At 41.1% G+C, this 23,788-nt stretch overlaps 11 protein-coding genes across 11 annotated transcripts; 7 read left to right on the forward strand and 4 right to left on the reverse strand. All coding sequences in view use genetic code 12, as the record gives it.

Moving 5' to 3' along the window:
* Positions 1–2,604: 2,604 nt before the first annotated feature.
* KGF57_003373 (uncharacterized protein) lies at positions 2,605–3,873 on the forward strand (the record flags this gene model as incomplete). The annotated part of the gene is made up of 1 exon (XM_051752785.1): positions 2,605–3,873. One exon carries the CDS (start codon positions 2,605–2,607, stop codon positions 3,871–3,873), a length of 1,269 nt encoding a protein of 422 aa, XP_051608128.1.
* Positions 3,874–3,945: 72 nt separating this feature from the next.
* On the reverse strand, positions 3,946–7,221 carry KGF57_003374 (uncharacterized protein; the record flags this gene model as incomplete). Its single annotated transcript, XM_051752786.1, has 1 exon — positions 3,946–7,221. One exon carries the CDS (start codon positions 7,219–7,221, stop codon positions 3,946–3,948), a length of 3,276 nt encoding a protein of 1,091 aa, XP_051608129.1.
* A 356-nt stretch (positions 7,222–7,577) lies between these two features.
* DRG1 (GTP-binding protein) lies at positions 7,578–8,681 on the reverse strand (the record flags this gene model as incomplete). Its single annotated transcript, XM_051752787.1, has 1 exon — positions 7,578–8,681. One exon carries the CDS (start codon positions 8,679–8,681, stop codon positions 7,578–7,580), a length of 1,104 nt encoding a protein of 367 aa, XP_051608130.1.
* A 327-nt stretch (positions 8,682–9,008) lies between these two features.
* Positions 9,009–12,050, forward strand: FUN12 (translation initiation factor eIF5B; the record flags this gene model as incomplete). Its single annotated transcript, XM_051752788.1, has 1 exon — positions 9,009–12,050. One exon carries the CDS (start codon positions 9,009–9,011, stop codon positions 12,048–12,050), a length of 3,042 nt encoding a protein of 1,013 aa, XP_051608131.1.
* Positions 12,051–12,306: 256 nt separating this feature from the next.
* Positions 12,307–12,696, forward strand: KGF57_003377 (uncharacterized protein; the record flags this gene model as incomplete). Its single annotated transcript, XM_051752789.1, has 1 exon — positions 12,307–12,696. The coding sequence occupies one exon, from the start codon at positions 12,307–12,309 to the stop codon at positions 12,694–12,696; it is 390 nt and encodes a 129-aa protein (XP_051608132.1).
* Positions 12,697–12,973: 277 nt separating this feature from the next.
* Positions 12,974–14,653, forward strand: ALG9 (dolichyl-P-Man:Man(6)GlcNAc(2)-PP-dolichol alpha-1,2-mannosyltransferase; the record flags this gene model as incomplete). The annotated part of the gene is made up of 1 exon (XM_051752791.1): positions 12,974–14,653. One exon carries the CDS (start codon positions 12,974–12,976, stop codon positions 14,651–14,653), a length of 1,680 nt encoding a protein of 559 aa, XP_051608133.1.
* Positions 14,654–14,903: 250 nt separating this feature from the next.
* YPD1 (Ypd1p) lies at positions 14,904–15,572 on the reverse strand (the record flags this gene model as incomplete). Its single annotated transcript, XM_051752792.1, has 1 exon — positions 14,904–15,572. The coding sequence occupies one exon, from the start codon at positions 15,570–15,572 to the stop codon at positions 14,904–14,906; it is 669 nt and encodes a 222-aa protein (XP_051608134.1).
* A 1,846-nt stretch (positions 15,573–17,418) lies between these two features.
* Positions 17,419–18,348, reverse strand: PHO15 (4-nitrophenylphosphatase; the record flags this gene model as incomplete). The annotated part of the gene is made up of 1 exon (XM_051752793.1): positions 17,419–18,348. One exon carries the CDS (start codon positions 18,346–18,348, stop codon positions 17,419–17,421), a length of 930 nt encoding a protein of 309 aa, XP_051608135.1.
* Positions 18,349–18,911: 563 nt separating this feature from the next.
* On the forward strand, positions 18,912–20,279 carry LEM3 (Lem3p; the record flags this gene model as incomplete). The annotated part of the gene is made up of 1 exon (XM_051752794.1): positions 18,912–20,279. One exon carries the CDS (start codon positions 18,912–18,914, stop codon positions 20,277–20,279), a length of 1,368 nt encoding a protein of 455 aa, XP_051608136.1.
* A 665-nt stretch (positions 20,280–20,944) lies between these two features.
* On the forward strand, positions 20,945–22,060 carry KGF57_003382 (MDR family NADP-dependent oxidoreductase; the record flags this gene model as incomplete). Its single annotated transcript, XM_051752795.1, has 1 exon — positions 20,945–22,060. The coding sequence occupies one exon, from the start codon at positions 20,945–20,947 to the stop codon at positions 22,058–22,060; it is 1,116 nt and encodes a 371-aa protein (XP_051608137.1).
* A 309-nt stretch (positions 22,061–22,369) lies between these two features.
* KGF57_003383 (MDR family NADP-dependent oxidoreductase) lies at positions 22,370–23,485 on the forward strand (the record flags this gene model as incomplete). Its single annotated transcript, XM_051752796.1, has 1 exon — positions 22,370–23,485. One exon carries the CDS (start codon positions 22,370–22,372, stop codon positions 23,483–23,485), a length of 1,116 nt encoding a protein of 371 aa, XP_051608138.1.
* Positions 23,486–23,788: the final 303 nt, after the last annotated feature.

A 23,788-nucleotide genomic window follows, 5' to 3' on the forward strand; every position in this document is an offset into this window, starting at 1 on the left:
TAAGAATAGAGGGTTGTGATGTGAGTTTCATTGAAAGTTGGCAGAAGTTTTTGGGATACTACGCAGGTTGTTGCATTTTCGGCAGGAGCTGTCACGATAATTGATGACCAGAGATGAAGGTAGCTGACCCGTGCCGCAAGAAGTATTCCCAAGCCCATAGACAGAAACTCAGCCATGAATACAACCCTCTGCATGTTTAGTCCAACACATGTGCAATGAGGAAAGGACAAACCAGAATACGGCAGACGCGTTGAAGAGAGTACATCAGTTATGGCAAAGCATAAAAGACACTGGGGGGACCTCTGAGCCACCATTTTGGTGGGAGAAACAAAGCGACACCCCGTGAGTATCACAAGACCGTTCTAGGAACGTCTTTCATGGGGCCGCTTCTCCTTTAACACCGGATGGGTTCGCGCTTGGGGAAACCCAGAGTTGTAATGAAGCCACGAAACTGAACGATTGATTGTGTGTTAAAAACCGTTGTACCCAAAAAATCAAAATTATTAAAAGATCAAAATAATTTAAAAAAAAAAAAACAAAAAAACAAAACATTGTATCATTTTAAAAAATCAGCACAATCTTTCAACTCGTCAGTGAAGTCTTGCCTGTGATGGTTATTTCCATGATGTCGCATTGTTTCTTGTCAAAACCCCCCTCCGAATGGGTCCCAATTTTGGTCATAATCTGCAGCGCGAGTTACCAAAAAATTTGCATTTACTACACAATTTTTTTCTACTCAGTTTGAGTTGAGTTATTTGTTGGACGTTTGTTTTTGGAAAAGGGGATAGAGGGTAGTTTGGAGTCTGCCCTCTTTGTGGATGTCAATGAATCAGACGTGAGGCGGAGATGTGTCCGTCGATAGTTTCGATTCTTTGCTACATTTTATTTTTTTTTTATATTTGTTTGTCCAATTGACATCTACATCCCAATCTTTCTCTCATCTCGCGCATCTCTTGCCATTGTAGTGCTCTGTTGGATTGGAGTGAAGGTGGTAGTGGCACATGCCAATGTCTTGAATCTTGGATCAACAGGTGGAGCAGTTACAGCCTAGATCAGACGCTACTGGGCGCTCTTAAGCTTTGTACTCTGGAAGATAAGAGAAGACGTCCACGGGTTGGGTGTAAAGGTGACTGTGCTGGCTTGAAATACCATGTAGGTGCCTCGATTGGCGAGTTTATACAAGTCAAGTAGCTTGAAATCAAGTTATTCTCCCTTTTAGCTGTTGTTAATCACGTTGCCAACTTAGTATCCTGCTAGATCTTGTAATAAGCGCCAACAGCAGCCACCCTCTTCTAGCAAACACTCAATTGGGTGCGTACATCACCAGCTGCTCTCGAATTCCTCGTGTAACCCATCTCTCTTGTGTACTCAATGAAGTGACTCTGTTCCTGATTCATCCTGATTCATAAGCAGCAAAACTCACCAACTTAAACTGGACTACACCGAGTCTTTGGAGTCTGGTGTTGTTAACTCACCAGTAATAGTAACTCAGTAGCTGTACTTGTTGCAGACTCAAGTCCAACGAAGGCAGACACCGTGCAGACTTCTAGTACAGTTGCGCCGAGTCTTCCAACAGCATTATCCACAATCTTGAAATTGCACACCTTGCCCATGCCGGTGCGTTTAAAGGCGCACTTCTGGTATCGAGATGAACGTACCCACATTTATCATCAATGCCATCCTAGTTCCTAGATTTCCAATAAAGACTCAAGACTCTCTGGCTTCACTTTTTTATTGCCAAAAACAGTGGCTTCAGTGTGTTCTTGTAGTATTAATTTTGACAACAGATCTCGCTAGCATACCGTGGACTTGCACCTTGCCATCACTTTCCTTTGCATATAGCAAATTCTTTGAGGAGGCTCATTCATTGACCAGTTAATAACCTACCACCAAAAAATTGAGTAAAAAGGGGCCGTGTCAGCGGCCTTTCATCCCACCTACTTCATCAACATTCACTTTTGAGTAGGGTTCGACAAAGATGGATCATTCTCCTTGTATAGCCCCTTGATCGTTCTTGACAAACCAATGTGTAAAATGGCACAAACACAAAAGCTGACCCCACATGCCTCATCCTTCTTTCATGCTTCTACAACCTGAACGTTTTTTCGTCCATCGTGGAAGTTTTCAACCACATTTTCGATTGAAGTTGACTGTACAATTCTAGGGACTAATTTCTTCTTTACCGGGGTCTTGTGGAGATATTGCTCCACTTCATAGTACTCCACTGCTTCAATGTACCCTTTCAAAATTAATAGATGCAGCTGGTGAGTTTGGACTAGCGAAATTTCTGTTTGCCAAAGTTGATGTTAAATCGGACACCGTCGATCTGGAAGATACATTTTCCTTCTTGTCAATTGAATCTTTCTATCCGCACACAAGATTAACATTGTTTGAACAACCTTAACACTAGCAATGAGTCGCCTTCAATATGTTAGAGTCTCATGCGATAGTTGATGTTAGCTGTCATTATGTTGCCAAACCGTTGTGCCGTGATGAAAAAGGATTCTCCACGGCTGATTACTTTGTTTGCAGAAAGCAAAAGAAAAAAAAAAAACTAAATCATGCGAATGGCGAAGCATTAGCGGTAATGGCAACGGTATCTTTATGGCCGACCAAACAGATATTCTTAGCCTAGTAGCCCATTTCCTCGAGGAAAACAGCTACTCGCAAACTTTGCGTCAGCTTGAATCTGAGCATGGAAAACCTATTAAGCCGCAATTGCTCAATTCAGAATCATTATCACAAATAGTCAACGACCGATTGCAATTCGCTTCGTTGAACAACAAGCGAGATGACCCCATAGATGTGAATGAAGATCTTCCTTCGAGGTTAAAGAAGTTGACTGGTGAGCAATTTGTCAATTGGACACTGCCCTATCCACAAAATCCAACCAATTTGAATATTCATTCCTTGATTATATCGAGTGCTTATAGGCAAAGTAACGAATCATTGTACTTTGCAACAAACGATGCACAGGTAATTGTTGCTAACCGTGGCAGTTTGCGACTGATCAGGTTCTCTGAAATTATCAAAAAAGTGTTGATTGTTGGAGTGAATATTATCTTGTTAGGAATGAGTGGCAAGCTTTATTTGAGGAATGGAGACTTTGATGAAATTGGTACTTATGACACGCAGACCAGATTCTCAGTTGACGCGAAGCATATTTCCTACAGAGGTACCGACTACACTGTAATACTAGCGTGGAACAGCGCGCTCAAGCTTGTCAGGTTGGTAGATGGTGAATTTACCATAGTGTCTGAATTGAAATTGGATCAACAAGGTACCTGCTTCGACGTCATTTCGTACAGGGAGGAGTTGGTGGTTGTGCTAGGCAAACTTGAAAATACATTATTGGACGTCATATCTGTACAAAACGAGCAACTCATACCAAAGTACAAGATTTCCGTCAATGATGCTGAATTCACCACATCAAGCTTCTCACCTAGATTTCTAACGATATCTCAAAAAGGCGAAGGAATTCCGTTGATTGCAGTAGCAACCTCGCACGAACCCTACATGAGAGTGATCATCACTTCTCTTATAGATTACGACTCTCCACCTGCATCGCTCATAGCTCGTAATCAGATAATTAAAAACGTGAATACCCTTTCACCTCAAGATAAGTTTTCGCAGCCAATGATTTCATGGAGATTGGACTCTAATGAAATGGAGTCAGGGATTTGGGTTATGGGTGAAGACGGTACCATACGTGGCATAGATTTAGTTGATGATGGTATCGTTGTGGAGTTGGCTGAGGTTGATGGCAAAGGTCATCAAACAAAGATAAAAGACTTCACCACTTTCATTGACGGTAATGGCAAAGAAGTTCTAGTGACTAGTGGCGTAGACCGCCAAACTTACGAATGGAGGTAAATGGGACATACATAGAGAACAGAGTGTACTAATTATATATAATTTTGTTGATTTTATATGTCTACCGAAACCTTAGCTAAAATATTTCTTAACCACGTCAATATTAGATGGGTTTTCTTGAAGTAATGCAATTGCTTTGTCATGAGGGATTGAACTTAACAAGTTTCTAGTTGAAGCAACAACCCTGTTTGCTGTGTTACCACCAATGGAAGCATGGGCCAAACCTTGTACGACCGAATCCACAACTTTTGAAAGATTCTTTGCAACAACGGGGTGATTATTATCAATCAATCCACTTAGGAATACATAAGCAAAGGCTGCTGCGTTGTCGTCCTGAACAATAGGTAAAAGGTTAATCCACTGATCCAACAACGCGTCTAGATTAGGTACCGATGATGAAAAAGTGTGCAAAACTTTTGCCATTGCTGATACCGCATTTTCAGTTGCATGTATATTCTCATCAGCCTTGGCGTCTGGTACCGATGCCATCTTAAACATAGGCTGCAAGCAGTGTATACAAAATTCTCTGTAATCATCACCACCAAACTGAGCAGCTACCCCAACTGCATATGAACTTGCTTGACGAACACCGGCGTGTGGCGACGAAAGTGAGTGGGCTAATACGTTGAGGAAGGACTCTTTGAAAACAATTGATTGTGGCCCGCCATGTTCCAAGATATCACACACTATGCACAACCCACAAAGTTTTAAACTTGTGTTTTCATCATTGATAAATGTAACCACAGTTGGGATAAGTCCTTGAAAATTCTCCAAAGCGTTGGCTTTAACGTTTTTGAAAATTGCTGAAATTGCTTTGTTTATTTCATCCAACAACTCCTCATCAGTATATTCATCTTCATCTTCCTCAACATCTTCAGTGTACTCATCATCCTCGTTATCACGTGCTTTTATCCTCTCATAAATCTCAACCATGTTGGCATTTATAGCTTTGGCAAATGCCTGCAATTGTGATGGTGAAATGGCGTTCTGTGGTAAAATGTTTATAGATTCCACTAATGCAGTATAGTAAGCAACTAAGAGCTCAGTGACTGGTTCTGAACTCAAAACTTCGGCCAATTTGTCAGCAATCTTTGACCAAAGTAGTAAAGTATCTTGAGAATCTTTTCCAGTTGCTGCTACGGTGCATTTCAAAAGGGAAGCCAACGTCAAAGCTGCTGAGCCACGCACCCCATCGTGCAAGTAAAAATCTAACCCAGGTAATGCAATATCCTCAGCAATTTCCTTCACCCATGGGAAAAAATCTTCCTTAAGCTGAATTGCATACGTTCTCAACAAATCCATTGCGGTGACTTTGTCGTCCAAGGCAGCGGTATGAACTGCAATCCACTTTCCCGATAGGTTGATAACATCCCATTCGTCGTTATTGTTGTACTCGTCGGCTTCATCTTCTTCCAACAAAGAAATATCTTGCGAAGCCTTTGCTGTTACCATCAATGGTGGCAACACCGATGGCAAATACGGCAAAAATTCCTTGCCTAAAATACGGCAGATTCTTCCCCAAGCTTGCTCCAAGTATTGTTTCACTGGATCATCATCAGCAGTTGCTGTTTGTTGAATATGACCAAATAATTGGATCAAGTCGTGACTTTGAGGTTCAAATTTCTCTTTTCCAACAGCTAATGCAATCAAAGTGGAGCATTCAATACATTTGGCTTTGAGTAATCTATTTTCATCACCCATGTCCGTCTTCAACACATTCACTAGTAACGGCATCAACGTATCATAATACTTGACAAATGTCTGTTCAGCAGCGTCAGCAATGATGGCAATGGTAGTCAACACTTGTTCTTGTACATACCTCTTTGGAGATTGCAATAAAACTAGTAAGTTGTTCAACAAGTCGTCCAAATATGGTTCCAAAATGTCTTTGGTGGCAGCCTCAGAAAAGTTCACCAATGCGGCAGCGGCATGGGCTTGCACGCGTGGAACAGATTTGTTTGTTAATTTGGAAATCAAAGCAGGTAAGATTCTGTTTCCAGCTGTTCTTTGGATCAAATCTTGGAAATCTGTAGACATTTGACCCAAAGCATTACAACATGCATATTGAACTCTTGCATGTCCGTCGTCCAAAGTAGGTAAAACCATGTCCAATATTTTTGGGATCTCATTCATCAAAACATCTGAGCATCCTTCAGCGGCAGAAGATAAAGCCATCAAAGCAGCTTGGCGTTCTCTCCAATTTTGAGATTGTGTCATGGCAGGTAGGTATTGAAATAAAGGTCCTGCCATCGACTGTCCATTGAGTCTTAAACTGACCCGGTCCAATGATTGTCTGGCAGCGTCGTATTCTGGCTCATCGTCATCTTCATCAGTGTCATCCTTATTGTTCCAATCAGCTGCATCATCGTCGTCGATACAAACCTCGGTCAACATCGATAGAGTAATGAGTACTATCTGCTCTGTGTATGTTGGAGTGCGCTTGCACATGGCAGGCGAGACTTCGGCAAAAGTAGTGAGAAGCTCCAACGATGCCATTCGGGTGGAGGAGTCCAAATCTTTGTTCTTGGACACCATTGCACAAAAGTCTATGATCGTGGGAAACATATCTTTGAACATTTTAGGAGCAAGCTCCACCAAGTCAATCAATTTTTCCAAAACCGATGCCAAAGCCTCATCTTGTCCATTTTGCAAGAATCGTGGCAAGGAATTAAGCAAGTTTGGCAACAACGGAGACAAGCTTGGCCATACATTCTTTGGTAATTCTCTAAAGAAAGCAACAAAGGCAGAGCAAGCTGCAATACGTACCTCATCGCTCTCGTCGTCAAAGCCGGAGGTATAGATTGGTAACACATCATTGATAAAAGATTGATCAATCAACTCAGGCGAGGCGGAAAAGACTCTAAATGCAGATTCACGAAAGCTGGGATCTGGGTTTTTCGTTGCTTGAAACAATGCTGGAACAAGTTCATTCCAGGTTCCTGGAGGTGAACAGTCATCCTTTGATACCTCAGATATAGCATCTGACAACTTGTGTCTAACCTGATTAGATTGTGGCGCCGAAAACCCATGCATCAAAATTGTTCTAATTTGCTGTTTGGCCGGCTCCCCAATAACACCTATCGTTCTGTCGGTAACACTAGATAACTCTTTAGGAGACTTGATGGCCATCCTTCTAAACATGACAGCTGAAAATGCCTTAACAGTGTCATTTGCTCCCGAAGTCGCTTGCTCTGCCAAGAACACCAATAAAAGCTCAACATTCTGCTTGGTTGACCATTCTATATCAAGTGACTTTTCCGCGTTGACTCGCGAGTTGGTGTCTGTTGACAACAAATTTTCAAGTAAATGTGTCAATACTGCGTTGACCTCATCTGGTAAGACGCTCATATTAGGCAAGGAATGTATATCAAAGCAAGAAAGACGTCACTTGGCTCGATAAAGTAAGATCGAGTAGATGATTTGGGGTGGGTGATGGGGAGTGAAGTCAATGAACCTTTCGTTTGATTGATGGAATGTAAAAGTCTCGATCCAATAGTTGGAAAAAAAAAAAAAAAAATAGAAAAAGAAAAAGAAAAAGAAAAAGAAAATTTTGAACTGTCTTCAAATTTTTTCACAGATAGTTGAAGCAGCAGTAGATTTGAAGAAATAGTAAAGTTGAGATCTTCCTCTAGCTACACAAATCTATAGACGGCCATTCGCATAGTTCGCTTATCCAAGCAATCACAATCTCTTGCTCCATAATCTCACTTTTTCAAAATTGTGATGACATCTTCATCTTCTAGCACGTGACTGAGTCCAACTATTTGTGGTTGATGCTTAACCGATGTTCCGTACACCAAAGCATTTCTGAAATCCTCAACCAAAGACTTGTGAATGGAGTTACAGAAGTCCTCAACAGTACATCTATCACTTCTCAAAACAACTGGCTCATTAAAATCTGGCAACTTTCCTTTAGGCTTTGTGTACACTCTTACCAATTTTAGCTTGGTCCACATGATCTCCAAAAGATCATCCAAATTCCACCCATTACCTGAAGATATAGGGACTGCATTTGGGATCTTTGTCAACAAATTCAACTCCTCGATCGAAAATGAATCGATTTTGTTCAAAACATATATTGCTGGGATATACTTCCTGGCTTTGTACTCTATAGCATCAATCAAGTCATCAACTGTTGCGTCGCATCTGAAAGCGATATTGGCACTGTTAATTTTATACTCTGACATAACTGCTCTGATCTCGTCATTGTCCAAATGTGTCAATGGGACAGTGTTTGTGATGTTTATACCTCCCTTGTCCTTCTTTGTTATCACAATGTTTGGTGGCTCCTTATTGATTCTGATGCCCATACCCTCTAGTTCGTGCTCAATGATCCTCTTATGCTGCAAGGGCTTGTTTACATCCAACACCAAGAACAAAAGATTTACTGACCTCGCAACTGCAATAACCTGTTTACCTCTACCTTTACCGTCCTTCGCACCTTCAATAATACCTGGCAAGTCCAACATTTGTATCTTTGCACCTTTGTACTTTATAGTTCCCGGCACAGTTGTCAATGTGGTGAACTCGTATGCAGCCGCTTCGGAGTGAGTTCCTGTCAATTTCGATAATAAGGTTGACTTACCCACAGACGGGAAACCAACAAACCCAATAGTTGCTACCCCTGTTCTAGCCACATCAAAACCAACACCACCACCTCCTCCTCCCGAGCTTCCATCCGTCAAAAGCTCTCTCCTGAGTTTTGCTAATTTGGCTTTAAGTTGGCCCAAGTGGAAGGACGTAGCCTTGTTCTTTTGGGTTTTGGCCATCTCATCTTCGATAGCCTTTATTTTTTCAACAGTAGTCATGGTGTGCTAGAAGGGTAAGTATTAGTTGAGTAGAGTTGTTGCTCTGACTTGAAAAAGTGCGTTGCAATGAATGGGTGATGATGAGATTTGAATAATGATTTTGCACAGTCGTGTGAGTATGACTGAAAAATTTCGGCTCATTGCACATCCATACAACAATACTACAATACAAACAACACAATACTTGCAATGGCAACCTGCGACAGAAGGACAGAAGACTAGAAGGAAAAAAAAACAAAAAAAAAAAAAAAAAAAAAATTTCAGAAAATCTCGATTTACTAGTAGGTTTACCAAAGATAATTACTCCCTGAACTACACACTTCAACTATGGGGAAAAAGAATAATAAGAAAGGAGGAGCAGACATTTGGGATGATGAGGATTTGTTGAATGATCAGCCACAAGCTGAAGAGCTAGGAACTACCGAAGCTGCGACTGAAGGGACCCCAGAACAAGGAGAGCCTCAAGAGGCATCTGCTGATGATATTGCAGGAGATTTCTTAGGATCTATTCGTAAATTAAAATCCAAGAAGGCACAAAAGGAAGAAGCAAAGGCCAAGGAGGAATCCAACGGAGGTGGAGCCAAGATCTTGTCCAAGAAGGAAAAGGAGAAATTGAAGAAAGAAGCTGAAAAGCAGAAAAAGAAGGAATTGGCTCAGAAAAAGAAGGAGCAACAAGCAAGTAAGAAAGAACAGATCAAGGAAGCTAACAAGCAGAATGCGGCAACCTCCTCAGCTTCGGCTACACCTGAACCAGAGGAAGGAGACAAAGACGTGACTGAAGAGCAAAAGCCTAAACCGGTCAAGAAGGGAAAGAAGGCTCCAGCTGGTCTTGCTGCGTTAAAGAAGCAATTGGAGTTGAAGAAACAAATGGAAGAGGAGCAACGTAAGTTAGAAGAGGAGGAAGAACAACGCAGATTGGAAGAAGAAAAATTGGCAGCCGAAGAAGAAGCCAAAAAGGAAGAAGCCAGAGCAGCCAAGAAGGAACGTGATAGATTGAAAAAGGAGCAACTAAAAGCCGAGGGAAAGTTGTTGACAAAGAAACAAAAGGAAGAAAAGAAGTTGCAGGAGCGTCGTCGTGCTCAATTGCTACAAGCCGGAAACGTCATTGTCCCAGGATTACAAAAGGATGGTGCTGGTGCAGAAGCACCAAAACCAAAGAGGGTTGTTTACAGTAAGAAGAAGTCAAGTAAGCCAAAAACTTTCACTCAGAAAACACAAGAGCAGGAGAAACAAAAGAAACAAGAGGGTGGCGAAGACGAAGAAGAGGCTTTAGTTGACGACTGGGAAAAAATGGCATTGGATAGTGATGAAGAAGCAAACGACGAGCCAGAGAAGGAAATAGGAACAAAGGAAGAAGAAGAAGAAGAAGAAGAAGACTCTGAAGAAAAAGCTGGAGATAATGATTCAGAAGCTCAAAGGCAGGCTCAAGAAGAAGCAGAGAGGAGGAAGAGGGCAGCAGAGGAGGAAGCTGCTGCTAAAGCTGAACTTGAAAGGCAAGCACAGGAAGAAAAAGCCAAGCAACAAACAATATCTCAAAAGAAATCTAGCTCCCCTCAAGAAAAAGAGTTGCGTTCACCCATCTGTTGTATTCTTGGTCACGTTGATACTGGTAAAACTAAATTATTGGACAAGATTCGTCAAACCAATGTTCAAGGCGGTGAAGCCGGTGGTATCACCCAACAAATTGGTGCTACATATTTCCCAGTTGAAGCAATTAAACAAAAGACAGCAGTCATGGCTCAGTATGAAAAACAAATGTTTGAGGTACCTGGTTTGTTGATTATTGACACTCCGGGTCACGAGTCTTTTACCAACTTGAGATCTCGTGGTTCATCCTTGTGTAACATTGCCATATTGGTTATTGATATCATGCATGGTTTGGAGCAACAAACACTTGAGTCCATAAGACTTCTTAGGGATAGAAAAGCTCCCTTTGTTGTTGCATTGAACAAGATTGATAGGTTGTATGATTGGAAAGAGATACCAAACAATTCATTTAGAGACTCTTTTGCAAAGCAGTCCAAATCTGTCCAACAAGAATTCCACAACAGATATGAACAGATCAAATTGGCTCTTGCGGAACAAGGGTTGAACTCGGAGTTGTACTTCCAAAACAAAAACATGTCCAAGTATGTATCAATAGTGCCAACTTCAGCTGTAACCGGTGAGGGTGTTCCAGATTTGTTATGGTTGTTGTTGGAATTGACCCAAAAGAGAATGTCCAAGCAATTGATGTACTTGTCAAAGATTGAAGCTACAATCTTGGAAGTCAAGGTTGTTGAAGGTTTCGGATACACCATTGATGTGGTTTTGTCAAATGGTATTTTGAGGGAAGGTGACCGTGTTGTGTTGTGCGGTTTGAATGGACCTATAGCAACAAATATCAGGGCTCTTTTAACGCCACCACCATCTAGGGAATTGCGTATCAAGTCCGAATATGTCCATCACAAGGAAGTCAAAGCTGCTTTGGGTGTCAAGATTGCTGCTAATGACTTGGAAAAGGCTGTTGCTGGTTCGAGGTTGCTTGTTGTTGGTGAAGACGATGACGAAGAAGAGTTGATGGATGAAGTAATGGACGACTTGACAGGCTTGTTGGATTCTGTTGACACTTCTGGAAGAGGTGTGGTTGTGCAAGCGTCTACATTGGGTTCATTAGAGGCATTGTTGGATTTCTTGAAGGATATGAAGATTCCAGTGATGTCCATTGGATTGGGTCCTGTTTACAAGAGAGATGTGATGAAGGCAGTTACTATGTTGGACAAGGCTCCAGAGTTGGCCGTCATGTTGTGTTTTGATGTCAAGGTTGACAAGGAGGCTGAACACTATGCTGAAGAGAACAACATCAAGATCTTCAACGCTGATATTATTTATCACTTGTTTGATGCCTTCACTGCGTACCAGAGCAAATTATTGGAAGCACGTCGTAAGGAGTTTATGGAGTATGCTGTTTTGCCATGTGTCTTGAAGACTATACAGATTATCAACAAGAGGAATCCTATGATTATTGGTGTTGATGTCGTTGAAGGTGCAGTGCGTATTGGCACTCCAATCTGCGCTGTGCGTCAGGACCCAGTTACTAAACAACCAAATATTATGGTTTTGGGTAAGGTAACTTCATTGGAAGTCAATCACAAGCCAGCTGATTCGGTGAAAAAGGGCCAAACTGCTGCCGGTGTGGCAATGAGGTTGGACAATCCATCATCTGCTCAACCTACATGGGGACGTCATGTTGACGAAAGCGATAACTTGTATTCTTTGATTACTCGTAAATCGATTGACACGTTGAAAGACCCTGCATTTAGAGACACGGTATCAAGAGACGACTGGTTGTTGATAAAGAAGTTGAAATCGGTCTTCGATATCAAGTAGGGGGAGAACCTTTCCATATACATATATAGCTTGCGAGTGTACACCCTTAGTTTATAGCATTTGTAACAGATGTTTTGTTTGTACAGAATATCCACAGGTAGCGCGCACATCTTTCACCAATAAGAAAGATACAAAAAATAATCCATCCATTTTTTTCTTCAAAAGGAAAAGAGGTAAGAGAGTAATACTGTCACAAGAGATACCTCCATTCGTATACACAATACGAAGAAAGAAAGAAAGAAAGAAAAAAAAAACCATGCAAGATTTACCACCAGTAGGCGGCTACGACCCTATCCAATGGAAAAGAAACTTGCCATCCCGTGGTTTCTCAGGCACAACATACTTTTTTGGAATTCTAGCCGTCATGTCATTTGGTTTCTACCGTTACTACCAAGGAGTCAATGAGCAGCGTGAGTTGACCAGGGAAAAGAAGTGGGCGAGATTCCATTTAGAGCCTTTGCTTTTGGCTGAAGAGGATAGAAATATCGCCAGACGTTATTTCGCTGAGGAGGAGAGGCAGAAGTTGATTAAGGAAAGTGCCACTAGTGACGAAGTTAAGCAACGCTTGGATGAGGAGTTGTACCATGATAAGAGTAAGTTTAGATTCCCAAGATATGTTCCGGGTCTTAATCCAAAGGATGTATAGGGTATGAATGAGAAATGAGGAGCGATTTGAGACGAAATGTGTGCTTGTTTCAAAGTTCGGTGTGGTGGACACGAGATTGAGATTCATTGATGATGCCGCAAGAAAGTAGAACTTAGTCTTTACAGAATGTATATTTTTTAAGGTTATCTTCCGACATTGTAATTTCTTTCGAGGTTGTAAATTTTGAGCTCTCTTCATGAACGCGTACATTAATAGGTTTCAGTTGAAAAATTGAAACCTGCTGCAACAGCTAACAGACAACCAACTTTAATCCAAGATGGGATTATCCACAACACAATATGGCTTGATACTACTCAACATTGCATTTCGACTATACTCGTCACTCTACATGATCATAGGAGACTGTGACGAGACGTTCAATTACTGGGAGCCACTAAATTTACTATTGCGTCAATTTGGTAAACAAACTTGGGAGTACTCTCCAGTCTACTCAATCCGGTCATATGCCTACCTAATACCTTACTATATTGTTGGAAAAGTACTACAGGCTCTAAATGTAACTCCTATTAATGTGTTTTATGGTATACGTGTGGTGGCACTAGGTGGGTTCACCTCATTCGTTGAGTTGAATATGTTCACCAACTTGAATTCGTACTCGGCGAATTTGGCAAACTGGTGGCTATTCCTATCTAGTATCAATATTGGAATGAGTCATGGCGGTATTGCGTTATTGCCTAGCTCGTTGGCTTTGCAAACTACATTATTGGCGAATGCATATATCTTCAAGAGTCTCGTTAGTGAAAAGACGAGCACCAGAGAGAGTAATTTATTGAAAGCTGTAACCTGGTATTTTATTGGAGGGCTTTTGGGCTGGCCATTTGCTTTGGCGTTGGGATTGCCCGTTGGTGTGTACACATTGGGGCAAGTTTTGCAGCTGCGAGTTGTTGGCACGATTTTGTTCAAGATCGGACTAATATTAGTATCCATTGTGGCAGTTATCACACTCATTGATTCATACTACTTACAGAAGCTTGTTTTTGTGCCGATAAACATTGTATTGTACAATGTGTTTGGAGGTGAAGGTGAAGGGCCAGAAATTTTCGGGGTTGAGCCATTGAGTTACTACATTCTCAATTTATTGCTAAATTTTCAAATTGTGTTGCCGTTAGCTGTTTTGGGCGCTTTGATAAACCCATTCGTTACAACAAATGCCAAACGGTTTAGTGTTGTTGTTTCAGCACAATTGATAATTTGGTGTGGTATATTTTTCAGTCAACCGCACAAGGAAGAACGGTTCATGTACCCAGTATATCCGTTGATTAATCTATCTGCTGCCATTTTTGTGTCGAAATTGACAACATTAGTGAAAGGCAGATTACCTAGGTCCATATACAATGTTGCCCAAGTTGGTTTTGTTGTGGCTGTGCTCCTCATTGCAGTGCTTAGAATTGCCAACTTGGTTGAAAACTATGCAGCGCCACTTCAGGTATATGAAGCTGTGTCGCAATTACCCGTTGCACCGTCTTCCAATCAGATCAATGTATGCACAGGAAAAGAATGGTATCATTTCCCCAATTCATTCCATATACCACACCAACATCGATTACGGTTTGTTGAATCTGGCTTTGATGGATTACTACCAGGTGATTTTTTTGAGCCCACAACCTCAATCATTGAGTCGACTACGTTTGTTCCGCCACACATGAATAACAAAAACCAGTTTGAACTGGATAAAGTAATTCCTTGGGAGCAATGTGATTATTTTGTTGATAATACGCAAGCAGAGTCTATTCCTCAGTTGATTAGACCGGACTTGTCTGTTGATGAGACCAAATGGCAAATTTTGCAATGTAACAAGATGATTAATCCAAATGGGAAACACAATTCCATTGGGAAATTGATTTATATACCGCAATGGGCAAGAAGATTGGTGCCCTATAACGTTGAGTATATGGATTTATGTCTATTGAAGCGAGTGGGAGAAAAAGGAGCATGAATGAGGCTCTTTGGGGAGTTGCCTTCTTTGAATTTTGGGGATACACTGCTGAGGAAAAGACTGTTGAGGATAGATTTCAATGTGATGCACATGTCTGAATCCATCCAAGAGGTATATCATACGGTTATATGACAGTCTACCTACCTACACATGCGAACAATACTTATCTCATAACATTTACAACTATTTGTAATCAGTTTGGAAACTGTACACTCTGGCCTCAAGCCTCTCTTCTATACATCACGCTGCTTTAAGCATAAAATTCATCCAATGCTTTCCTTGTCTTGACGAACCCGTCTTTAGCTCTAGACAATGCATCTTCAATTGCTGCTATCCAAAATCCATCCCTCGACTCATCACCATCATCATCATCCCTCTCCTTCTTCGTTACACTCTTTCCAGTAGCATTTTGACTTTCGGATTTACTTGTTTGCGTCGTTGTTGACTCTCCATCCTTTGTAGAAGTTCCATTTGACTTGCTTTCCGATTCATCACCATTCTCCAGTACACTCTTTCCTGACTCCTCCTTCTTTTGACTGAAATTGTCGAAATTAACCTTGTGGCCATAATTCTGAATACGTTCGCATTCACCAGATATGGCAGTCAATCCCAAAGCGGCAGCCGATCCTTTCAAGAAATGACCCGACGAACTCAATTGCTCCAAGTCTTTTTCTTTTAAATACTGTTCAATCTTTTCAAATGTTTCCTCAACTTGTGAAACAAAAGTTTCAACCAATTGTTGGGAGAACCCTTCTTCATCTTCATCCATTTGCAATATTTCGGAAAATACGGCCCAGTCCACTAGTTTGGACTGTTGTAACTTGTGCTGCTTATCGGATGAATATATGTCGGGCACATATCTTTCCTCTTCGTCAGAGTGTTGTTGTGCTCCTGATCCTCCTCCCTGTGGCGATGACATTTCCAGACAAAACGACTGTTTGGTTGTGGGGTGGCGTTGCTGGTGGTAATGGCAATGGCTGTGGTGGGTGTAGTTTTGTATGAAGAGAAAGAGAAAAAAAAAAAATTCTATTGTGTTGTGTTGTGTCTTTCTGTGTGTAAAGTAACAACTGATGATGTAATTGCTTCTCTTTTTTTTCTTTTTTTTTTTTTTTCGACTTTAATAGTGGTTGGTCCTCCTCACTTAAAAAATATTTGGAACTGCTTCAGAGGCTCTCCTTTTGAAGTCTAGTTGACCAATTGGGCTACTGCACAGAATGCTCGTGTCACTAGCTGACTGATTCAGATAGGGGGTAATTTGAGTGTTACTTTGCAGTCTAGATTATATGTAATGGTCCTGGGTCTTTCTACGTTAATTTGATTTCTGTGCAGAGCTATTTGTCTCCTCACTGTGGTTACTACAATTGATTTAGCACAATTACAATTATGCTTCCCTCTCAATATCAAAATAGAGTACAAGTAAGTAAGTAGACAGGTAAGGTGTATATTTGAAAGCTTTGATCTACGCTGGTTGTTTTCTTTTATTCTTCTAGAACAAACGATTTCCAATTCTCTTTTCTTTTCTTTTCTTGTCTTCTTTTTTTTTTGTTTGTTTGTTTGTTTATTATGTATGTCCCTTTCTATTTCTCTCTTTCTGTGCCTGGTGTCCAAAAAAAAAAAAGCGAAGTAACTTTGGTAGGGCATCAGAGATGTTTTAAGACGATATATGCTTTGGCATCTACTTTCAAACTGAACCTCCAATCTGTTGTTAGCCCAATACTTAGTAGTTTATCTNTTACTTCACACAATTATGTTTCTATGTAATTGTGTTGGTGTTTGCTAGTCATTCGCAGTTCTAGGCTCATTCCGTATTCTTTTTTCGAATCGGGGTTTTCCCTCCTTACAATACTAAAAGAAAGCACAATACCCTCTGCAAAAATGTCTCAAGTGGTTTTGGCTGAACACTCGTATCCTATCAAACAATCTTCCCTAGCTTGAAAGTCTCTCAAAAGTGTAAACAGCTAACCTACAACAGCCCATACTGAATACCAGACAACGAAAAAAATAAAAAAATAAAAATAAAATTAAAATAAAAAAAATGGACCACAGCTGCAAGATATATAACGGGGTAGTGTAATGAGGTGAAAAAAAGAATTAAACGAGTACACAAAACGTAAGGCACTTTCAAATTACGTCATAGATGTCGTATCTAACTGAAGACTACTGTACTTGACCATCTTCAAAATCTCAACTTTGAATGGGAACACCAATCATTGACTAATGAACAAGGCTGCTTTTTTTTGCGAAGCCGATCTGGGCACTTTGTTCAGGTATCTTTTTGACGTCGTACTTGTCTTTGTTGACACAAACACACAAAACCCGCTGTTTTATTAACGTATCTCACTTCATCGATGTTTTCATTTTTGTGTCAAATCAAACACTCATACGTTGTTAACTTGCACACATTAACAAGCTCAACAACTTTTCAATTTGTAGCCGTCTCACGTTTGGCATACGGAAAAGAATTCTTTTGGGTAGTTGGAGGAGTCTATATAGGTTTTAGTTGCTCGCCCTGCCTTTTCGTATTCACGGGCCCATTACTTCACTCCAACAATGAGAGAAAAAATTTGCCCAGTTTTAGTACAAATTTTTGATAGGTTTTCCGATATGCGCAAACTCCAACTCAATGCATTCTACTCCAGCAGGGTCAACTACCACTGTACGCACCACATTATTGCCTATTTTTTCAAGTCTCTATTCGTCTATAGATTCTATCACAATTCAAAAACTCCACCGTCGCCACAGTGTACACAGCAAAGTGACACTACCTAATGAGTAAACTCGTAGACGTCTCCCAATTTTTCAATATAATAAGTTGGTGCATCTTCCTTTGACAATTGCTTAACATTATCTTCAGTTTCAATGCCTGTCAACACCAACATAGTATCCAATCCACCATCTCTTCCAAATTTCATATCGGTGTTTAGTCTATCACCAATCATCAATCCTCTCTTAGGATTCCGTTTCAATCCACTCAACTGCGCCTTGATCGAATTCATCATGCTTTGATTAGGCTTCCCGCATATGGCATCCGGTTCTCTTCCACTTGCAAATGCTACTGTTTCAATTATGGACCCAGCACCAATTAGAAGCTTACCCTTCATGGGGAACGTAGAATCAATGTTTGTGGCAATAAACGGGATACTTTTGTTGTCCTTGAGTAAATATTGCATTGTAAGGGACAATTTCAAGTAGTTGATATTGAAGGTCAATCCACAAACAACACAACCAACGTCCTGATCTAAATTGTCAAACAAGTCTGTGTTTGGGTCAAATTTAACGCCATCCTTGACAAGTCCGGGATCGGTGCCTCCAACTGTGGCATATCCCAACTCGTGCAACTCCTTTTCAATCCCTTCTTCACCTAAGACCCAAACCTTCTTGTCTTTGGGCAATTGCAAAATTTTGTCGACATAAACTGCTGATGCAAAGGATGATCCAAATATTTCCAGCTTGGTAACGTTGGAAATACCCATCTTGTTGAATTTGGACAAGTAGTCACTACGCGACTTGGTTGAGTTGTTGGTGACAAATATCACCGTTTTGTTTTGTTGCTTGAGGTATTCCAAAGTCTCTCCAACTGAGGGAAGTAGATGGTCACCTAACCACAATACACCATCACAGTCAAAAAGAAAGTAATCGTATTTGTCGAGTATCAAGTCCTGCACTTGCGACTTGTCTGTAATCTTCACTGACATTGTAGGATCAAAGGGACTGTGATTTGTCTTGATAACTTGTCTGCGTTTGGTGGATTAATTTTTGTTTTTTTTTGTTTTTTTTTGTTTTTTTGTTTTTTTCCTAAGCGCGATTACCAAAGAGTAAAAGTCGACGAAATGGATCCGAAACCTTTATTTAAACACAGTTCAAGAATCATGCAAACTTGTTAGTAGAGCTGTAAACTGGTTGGTTCACGTGATTGAGTTTTTCTAGTCCCATGAGGTGGGAATAATGCCGAATCGATCCGCAATCATGGCACTAGTTGATAGTGAAGAACATTGCTCTCATTCAATATACTACAGCAATTTCTTTATTAAAACAACTACTGAACCATCTCTCCCTCCCGTGTGATACAAGTTACCAAACTATCCCTCCCTTCAACAAGCCATATTTCTGATTTTACACTTTCATGGACAGCTCGGAATCGTTGAAAGTTCGGCATTAATTTGTAAGTGAGGGACAAAGGAAAAAAAAAAACAAAACAAAAAAAAAAAGTACAACCGCTTTGCAATGGTACAGAGTAGACACTGAACTTTCTACCACTATGTCATCGAGATACGACGCATACGACTCTGAGAGGCCAGAACCGGCTGCAGGACTAGCTGATGCCGATGCGCCGGGTGCTGGACCTCTGCTGGAAGGCCATGTACAGCAGCCAAATGGGCATGGTGGTCCAACGCACGACGATGATTACGACTCGGGATCGTCATCGGAAGATGAACCACTAGACGTTGAAAAGAAGGAGAAAACGAGAAGACCATCAGACCATCCATTTAGACAACAAAGATTGAAAGCTTATAACCCGGTGTTGACTGCTAAAACCGTGATTCCATTATTAGTGGCTATTGCCATAGTGTTTGTGCCCCTTGGCGCAGCTATGTGGTACGCATCACACAAGATACAAGATATCACTATTGAATACACCCAGTGTGAGATTTTGGCGTTGGAAAATGTTTTCACTCCTATACCCGATAACTATACCCATTACAATTTCAGACATGACCACTCGGGGTATAAGCCCAAGTTTTCCTGGAGGATAATAGATGACCCCACGCAAAGGTATGAAGAGGATAGGAAAGTTTGCCAAATACAGTTTCAAGTCTTGGAGGAAATGAAGGGCCCGCTTTATCTCTACTACAGATTGCACAAGTTTCATGCCAATCATCGTCGTTTTGTTAAATCATTTAGTGAAGACCAATTGAATGGTAAAGATGCAAGTTTGAATACGATCAAGAATACAGTAGGCCAGAACTGTGAGCCATTGTCAGAAAGGGATGGAAAGAAAATATACCCATGTGGTCTCATAGCCAATAGTTTGTTCAATGACACCTTTTCAACTGCACTTGAGGCAGTCAATGGTACAAGTTCTGGAAAGACGGTTGTACTTACAGACAAAGGTATCAATTGGTCCACCGACAAGAACAGATATAAAAAGACTCAATACCATTATACTGACATAGTGCCTCCACCAAACTGGTACAAAATGTTCCCCAACGGATACAATGAAACAAATGTTCCAGATATTTCCGAATGGCCCCAATTTCAAAATTGGATGCGGCCAAGTGCATTAGCCACTTTCAACAAGTTGGCATTGCGTAATGATTCAGCATCATTACAAGATGGAATATACCAAATCAATATTGGATTGCATTTCCCAGTTTTGCCTTACCATGGTGGGAAATACATTTATCTCTCACAAAGATCAGTGATTGGAGGAAAGAATGACTTTTTGGGTATCGCATGGATGGTTGGTGGTGGAGTATGTTTTGTATTGGGCTTGACGTTGTTAATCATCAATTTCATTAAACCAAGAAAGACTGGTGATGTCAATATGCTAAGTTGGAATCAAGAAGCTATCAAGAGAGATGAACGTGACGCCTCTATGGCGCAAACGAGTGGGTTTGAGAAGTAGAATAGAAGAATACAACGTATAGTGTGGGTTTAAGGAACTATGTGATTTGTGTAAAGGGGGGGGAAGGGGGGTCATAGTAGTTATGACTATGTCTATGTCAGGAATCACGTGCCACCTCAGTATTCTCTAAAAGTTCCAGAAGATTCCAAAAACAAAATCGCGCTGTTAGACACCAGATGTCAAAAAATTTTTATTTATTCGCGGCTGCGGGCAACGAGTCGGAAGCGGTGGTGATGTTTTGAGATTTGATTACAAATACATCAGCCCCAACAGTGACTTTGTTTTAGTGCATTCCCGAGAATGGCCACAATACACGTGTCCACTTCTGGTGTTAACTCCGTGAAAGAGAAAAATAAAATAGGAGACAAATCCAAGACAAAAGGCTTTCGTTGTCAATTGTCCGGAGTTGTTTCGCCTTATCTTTGTGTCAAATAACGGATAATGGGAAATGGGTGTGTTTTGTGTGTATGTGTGTGTGTGTGTATGTAGTGGATAAATTTTTCCAACAATTTGTGTTGTTGCGATTGCTTTTGCTTTTGCTTTTGCATTTAGCTCTAGGTACATGACAAAAGATTATAAATACCCCTCCTGATCTCCTTCTCTGCAAAGATCAAATTGATTGGATTCCACAACACAAACATATACACACCAATCAGTAACAAGAAATGTCAACTCCATCTACATCCACACAAGTCGTGCTTAAAACCAACCCACCAGGTTTTGTCAACCCCAAGATTGGCGAGTCTGATTCCACTTTCGAAATCAAGCAACGTCCAATTGAACCATTGAAGGATGGCCAATTATTGGTAAAGATCTTGTATCTCTCAAATGACCCAACTCAAAGAGGTTGGATCAGACCTAAGGATGCTAGCTTCAGATACTATGTCCCACCAGTTGCTATTGGTGCTCCAATGGAATCCTTGGCCATTGCCGAAGTTATTGAGAGTAAATCCAGCAAATACTCCAAGGGTGACATTGTCAACGGTAAATTCTACTGGGCCGACTACATCACCGTATCTGAACAAAATGTTGTCAACAAGATTGACAAGTCTTTGGGTTTCCCATTGGAATTCTATCTTTCCGTGTTGGGTATGACTTCATTGACAGCTCTCTTTGGATTGACCGAAGCCGGTGAAATGAAGAAATTTTTGTCTGAAAAGCCAGAAAAGCCATACACATTATTGGTCTCTGCTGCTTCTGGTGCTACTGGTTCCGTTGTGGTTCAAATTGCCAAACATGTTTTGGGTGCCAGCAAGGTTATTGGTATTTCAGGATCTGAGGAGAAGTGCAGATGGGTTGAAAGCTTGGGTGCTGATTTATGTGTCAACTACAAGAGTGACAACTACCAAAAGGAAATTGATGAATTCCTTGGCGATGGTTTGGTTGACTACTACTTTGATAACGTCGGTGGTTCAATTTTGGACTATGCTTTGACCAAGATGAACAAGTTTGGTCACGTCATCTCATGTGGTTCAATTTCAACTTACAACTCCAAAGGAGACGGCTCATTCTCGGGTGTCAAGAGCTGGGGAGAAATTACCGTCAACTCGTTGACCATCAAGGGGTTCATTGTCACTGACTTCCTCCCAAAGTTTGCTGAAGGAGCTCAGATTTTAGGTAAAGCTGTCAAGGAAGGCAAGATCAAGGCTCAAGGTGCTTACCACGTAGACACTTTGTCTGGTGACAGCCCAGAAAAGAAATTGGAAGGAATTCCACAAATCTGGAATCAATTGTTTGTTGGTGAAAAGCCAAATGGAAAATTGATCACCAAGGTAGCTTAAATAAAATAGGAATAAAACTGGTTTGGACATTTTGGACTTTTTAGAAATCGTTTTCTGTAATTGCTATTTGTAGTCATTACCGCAGCGACTAATTGACATCACTCTAATCGGAGCGGAGTTGTGACGTACTTGCCAAACTCCGCGGCACTCTACAACCCTTTCCCCCTCCCCCTTTCCCTTTCCCTCCCCCTCCCTCTCCCTCCACGTACAAACGCTGGCTGGTGTTGCTATTATATAAAATCGCAGCAAATTGCGAATAAGAACCTTACATCTCTCACGTCAGTCTTTTTTTTCCCCCTCCATTCAAACATGTCCTTACCTACTAAATCTACTCAAGTCGTCTTCGAACACAACCCAAATGGAGACATCGTTCCAGATACCGGAAAGCCAGACTCCACCTTTGCTGTGAAGGAGGCTAAGCTCGATACTGATTTGAAGAAAGGTGACTTGCTACTCAAAACGTTGTACCTTTCAAATGATCCCACTCAACGTAACTGGTTGAGGAAAAAGGGAGACGATGGTAGAAACTATTCAAAGAGCATTTACGAGGGTGAGGTGATGGAAGCTTATGGGCTCGCTAAAGTGATAAAGTCAAACGCCGAAGGATACAAAGAAGGAGATATTATTAGTTCAAGAATCCAGTGGGCTGACTACTCGGTTTTGCCAGCCAATGAAGTGTTCAACAAAGTGGATACGAGTGCAAACTTGCCTTTGTCTTACTTTCTATCTGTTTTGGGGATGACCTCATTAACTGCTTTTCTTGGATTGACAGAAGCTGGCCAATTGAGGAAATATTTGTCTGACAAGAGTGGAAAGGGACCAGTTGTCTGTGTCTCTGCTGCTTCAGGTGCTGTTGGGTCTACCGTGGTTCAAATTTCTAAACATGTATTAGGTGCTTCCAAAGTCATTGGACTCAGCGGCTCTGACGAAAAGGCAAAGTGGGTGGAGAAACTTGGGGCCGACTTGTGTGTCAATTACAAGAATTCAAATTACCAAGACCAAATTCTCAAGTTTCTTGATGGCGATTACATCGACGTATACTTTGACAATGTTGGAGGTGAGATTCTCAGTTTTGTTTTGGCGCATATGGCCAATTTTGGAAGAATTGTTGCTTGTGGAGCAATCTCAGGGTACAATGATCCAAAGGCTGCTAGAGTCGACAACTGGTTCCATATCATAGCTCAATGTTTAACCGTGGAAGGTTTCCTCGTCGGTCAGTATAAAGAAAAGTTTCCTGAAGCTATCGACATATTGACAAAAGCAATTAAGGAAAAGAAGGTGGATGTTGATGATTCCATTCATGTGGAGACTTTGAGCGGTGACTCTGAGAAACAGAAGTTCGCCAAAGTACCACAAATCTGGAACCAGTTATTTACAGGCGAGAAACCAAAAGGTAAGTTGTTGATCAAGGTGGCTGATGCTTAATAGGGATTGTGTAGTTTAGGTTTATACTTTAGATAAGCAGAATGGTCTTGAAGTTTTTGAACAACGCTTTTACAATAATTTTGTAGACATATATCCAATGTTGAAGGTCAGTGTCCATCTAGGAACGTTACCCCAATTGGCATTGAGTCCCCCGCGTGGCTATACTTGAGCTTTGTTCTGTTATTCCATACGATTCGTTGGTCGACGCGACTGCTCGGAGACAGCTTTCCCATAAGATGACAACCAAAGACAAAGAGGAAAGAGAAGAAAGAGAGACAAACGACAATAGAGACATAGAGGATC

This window comes from Candida theae (assembly GCF_024610275.1).
Source record: "Candida theae strain CBS 12239 chromosome Unknown scaffold70, whole genome shotgun sequence".
NCBI lineage: Eukaryota > Fungi > Ascomycota > Pichiomycetes > Serinales > Debaryomycetaceae > Lodderomyces > Lodderomyces theae.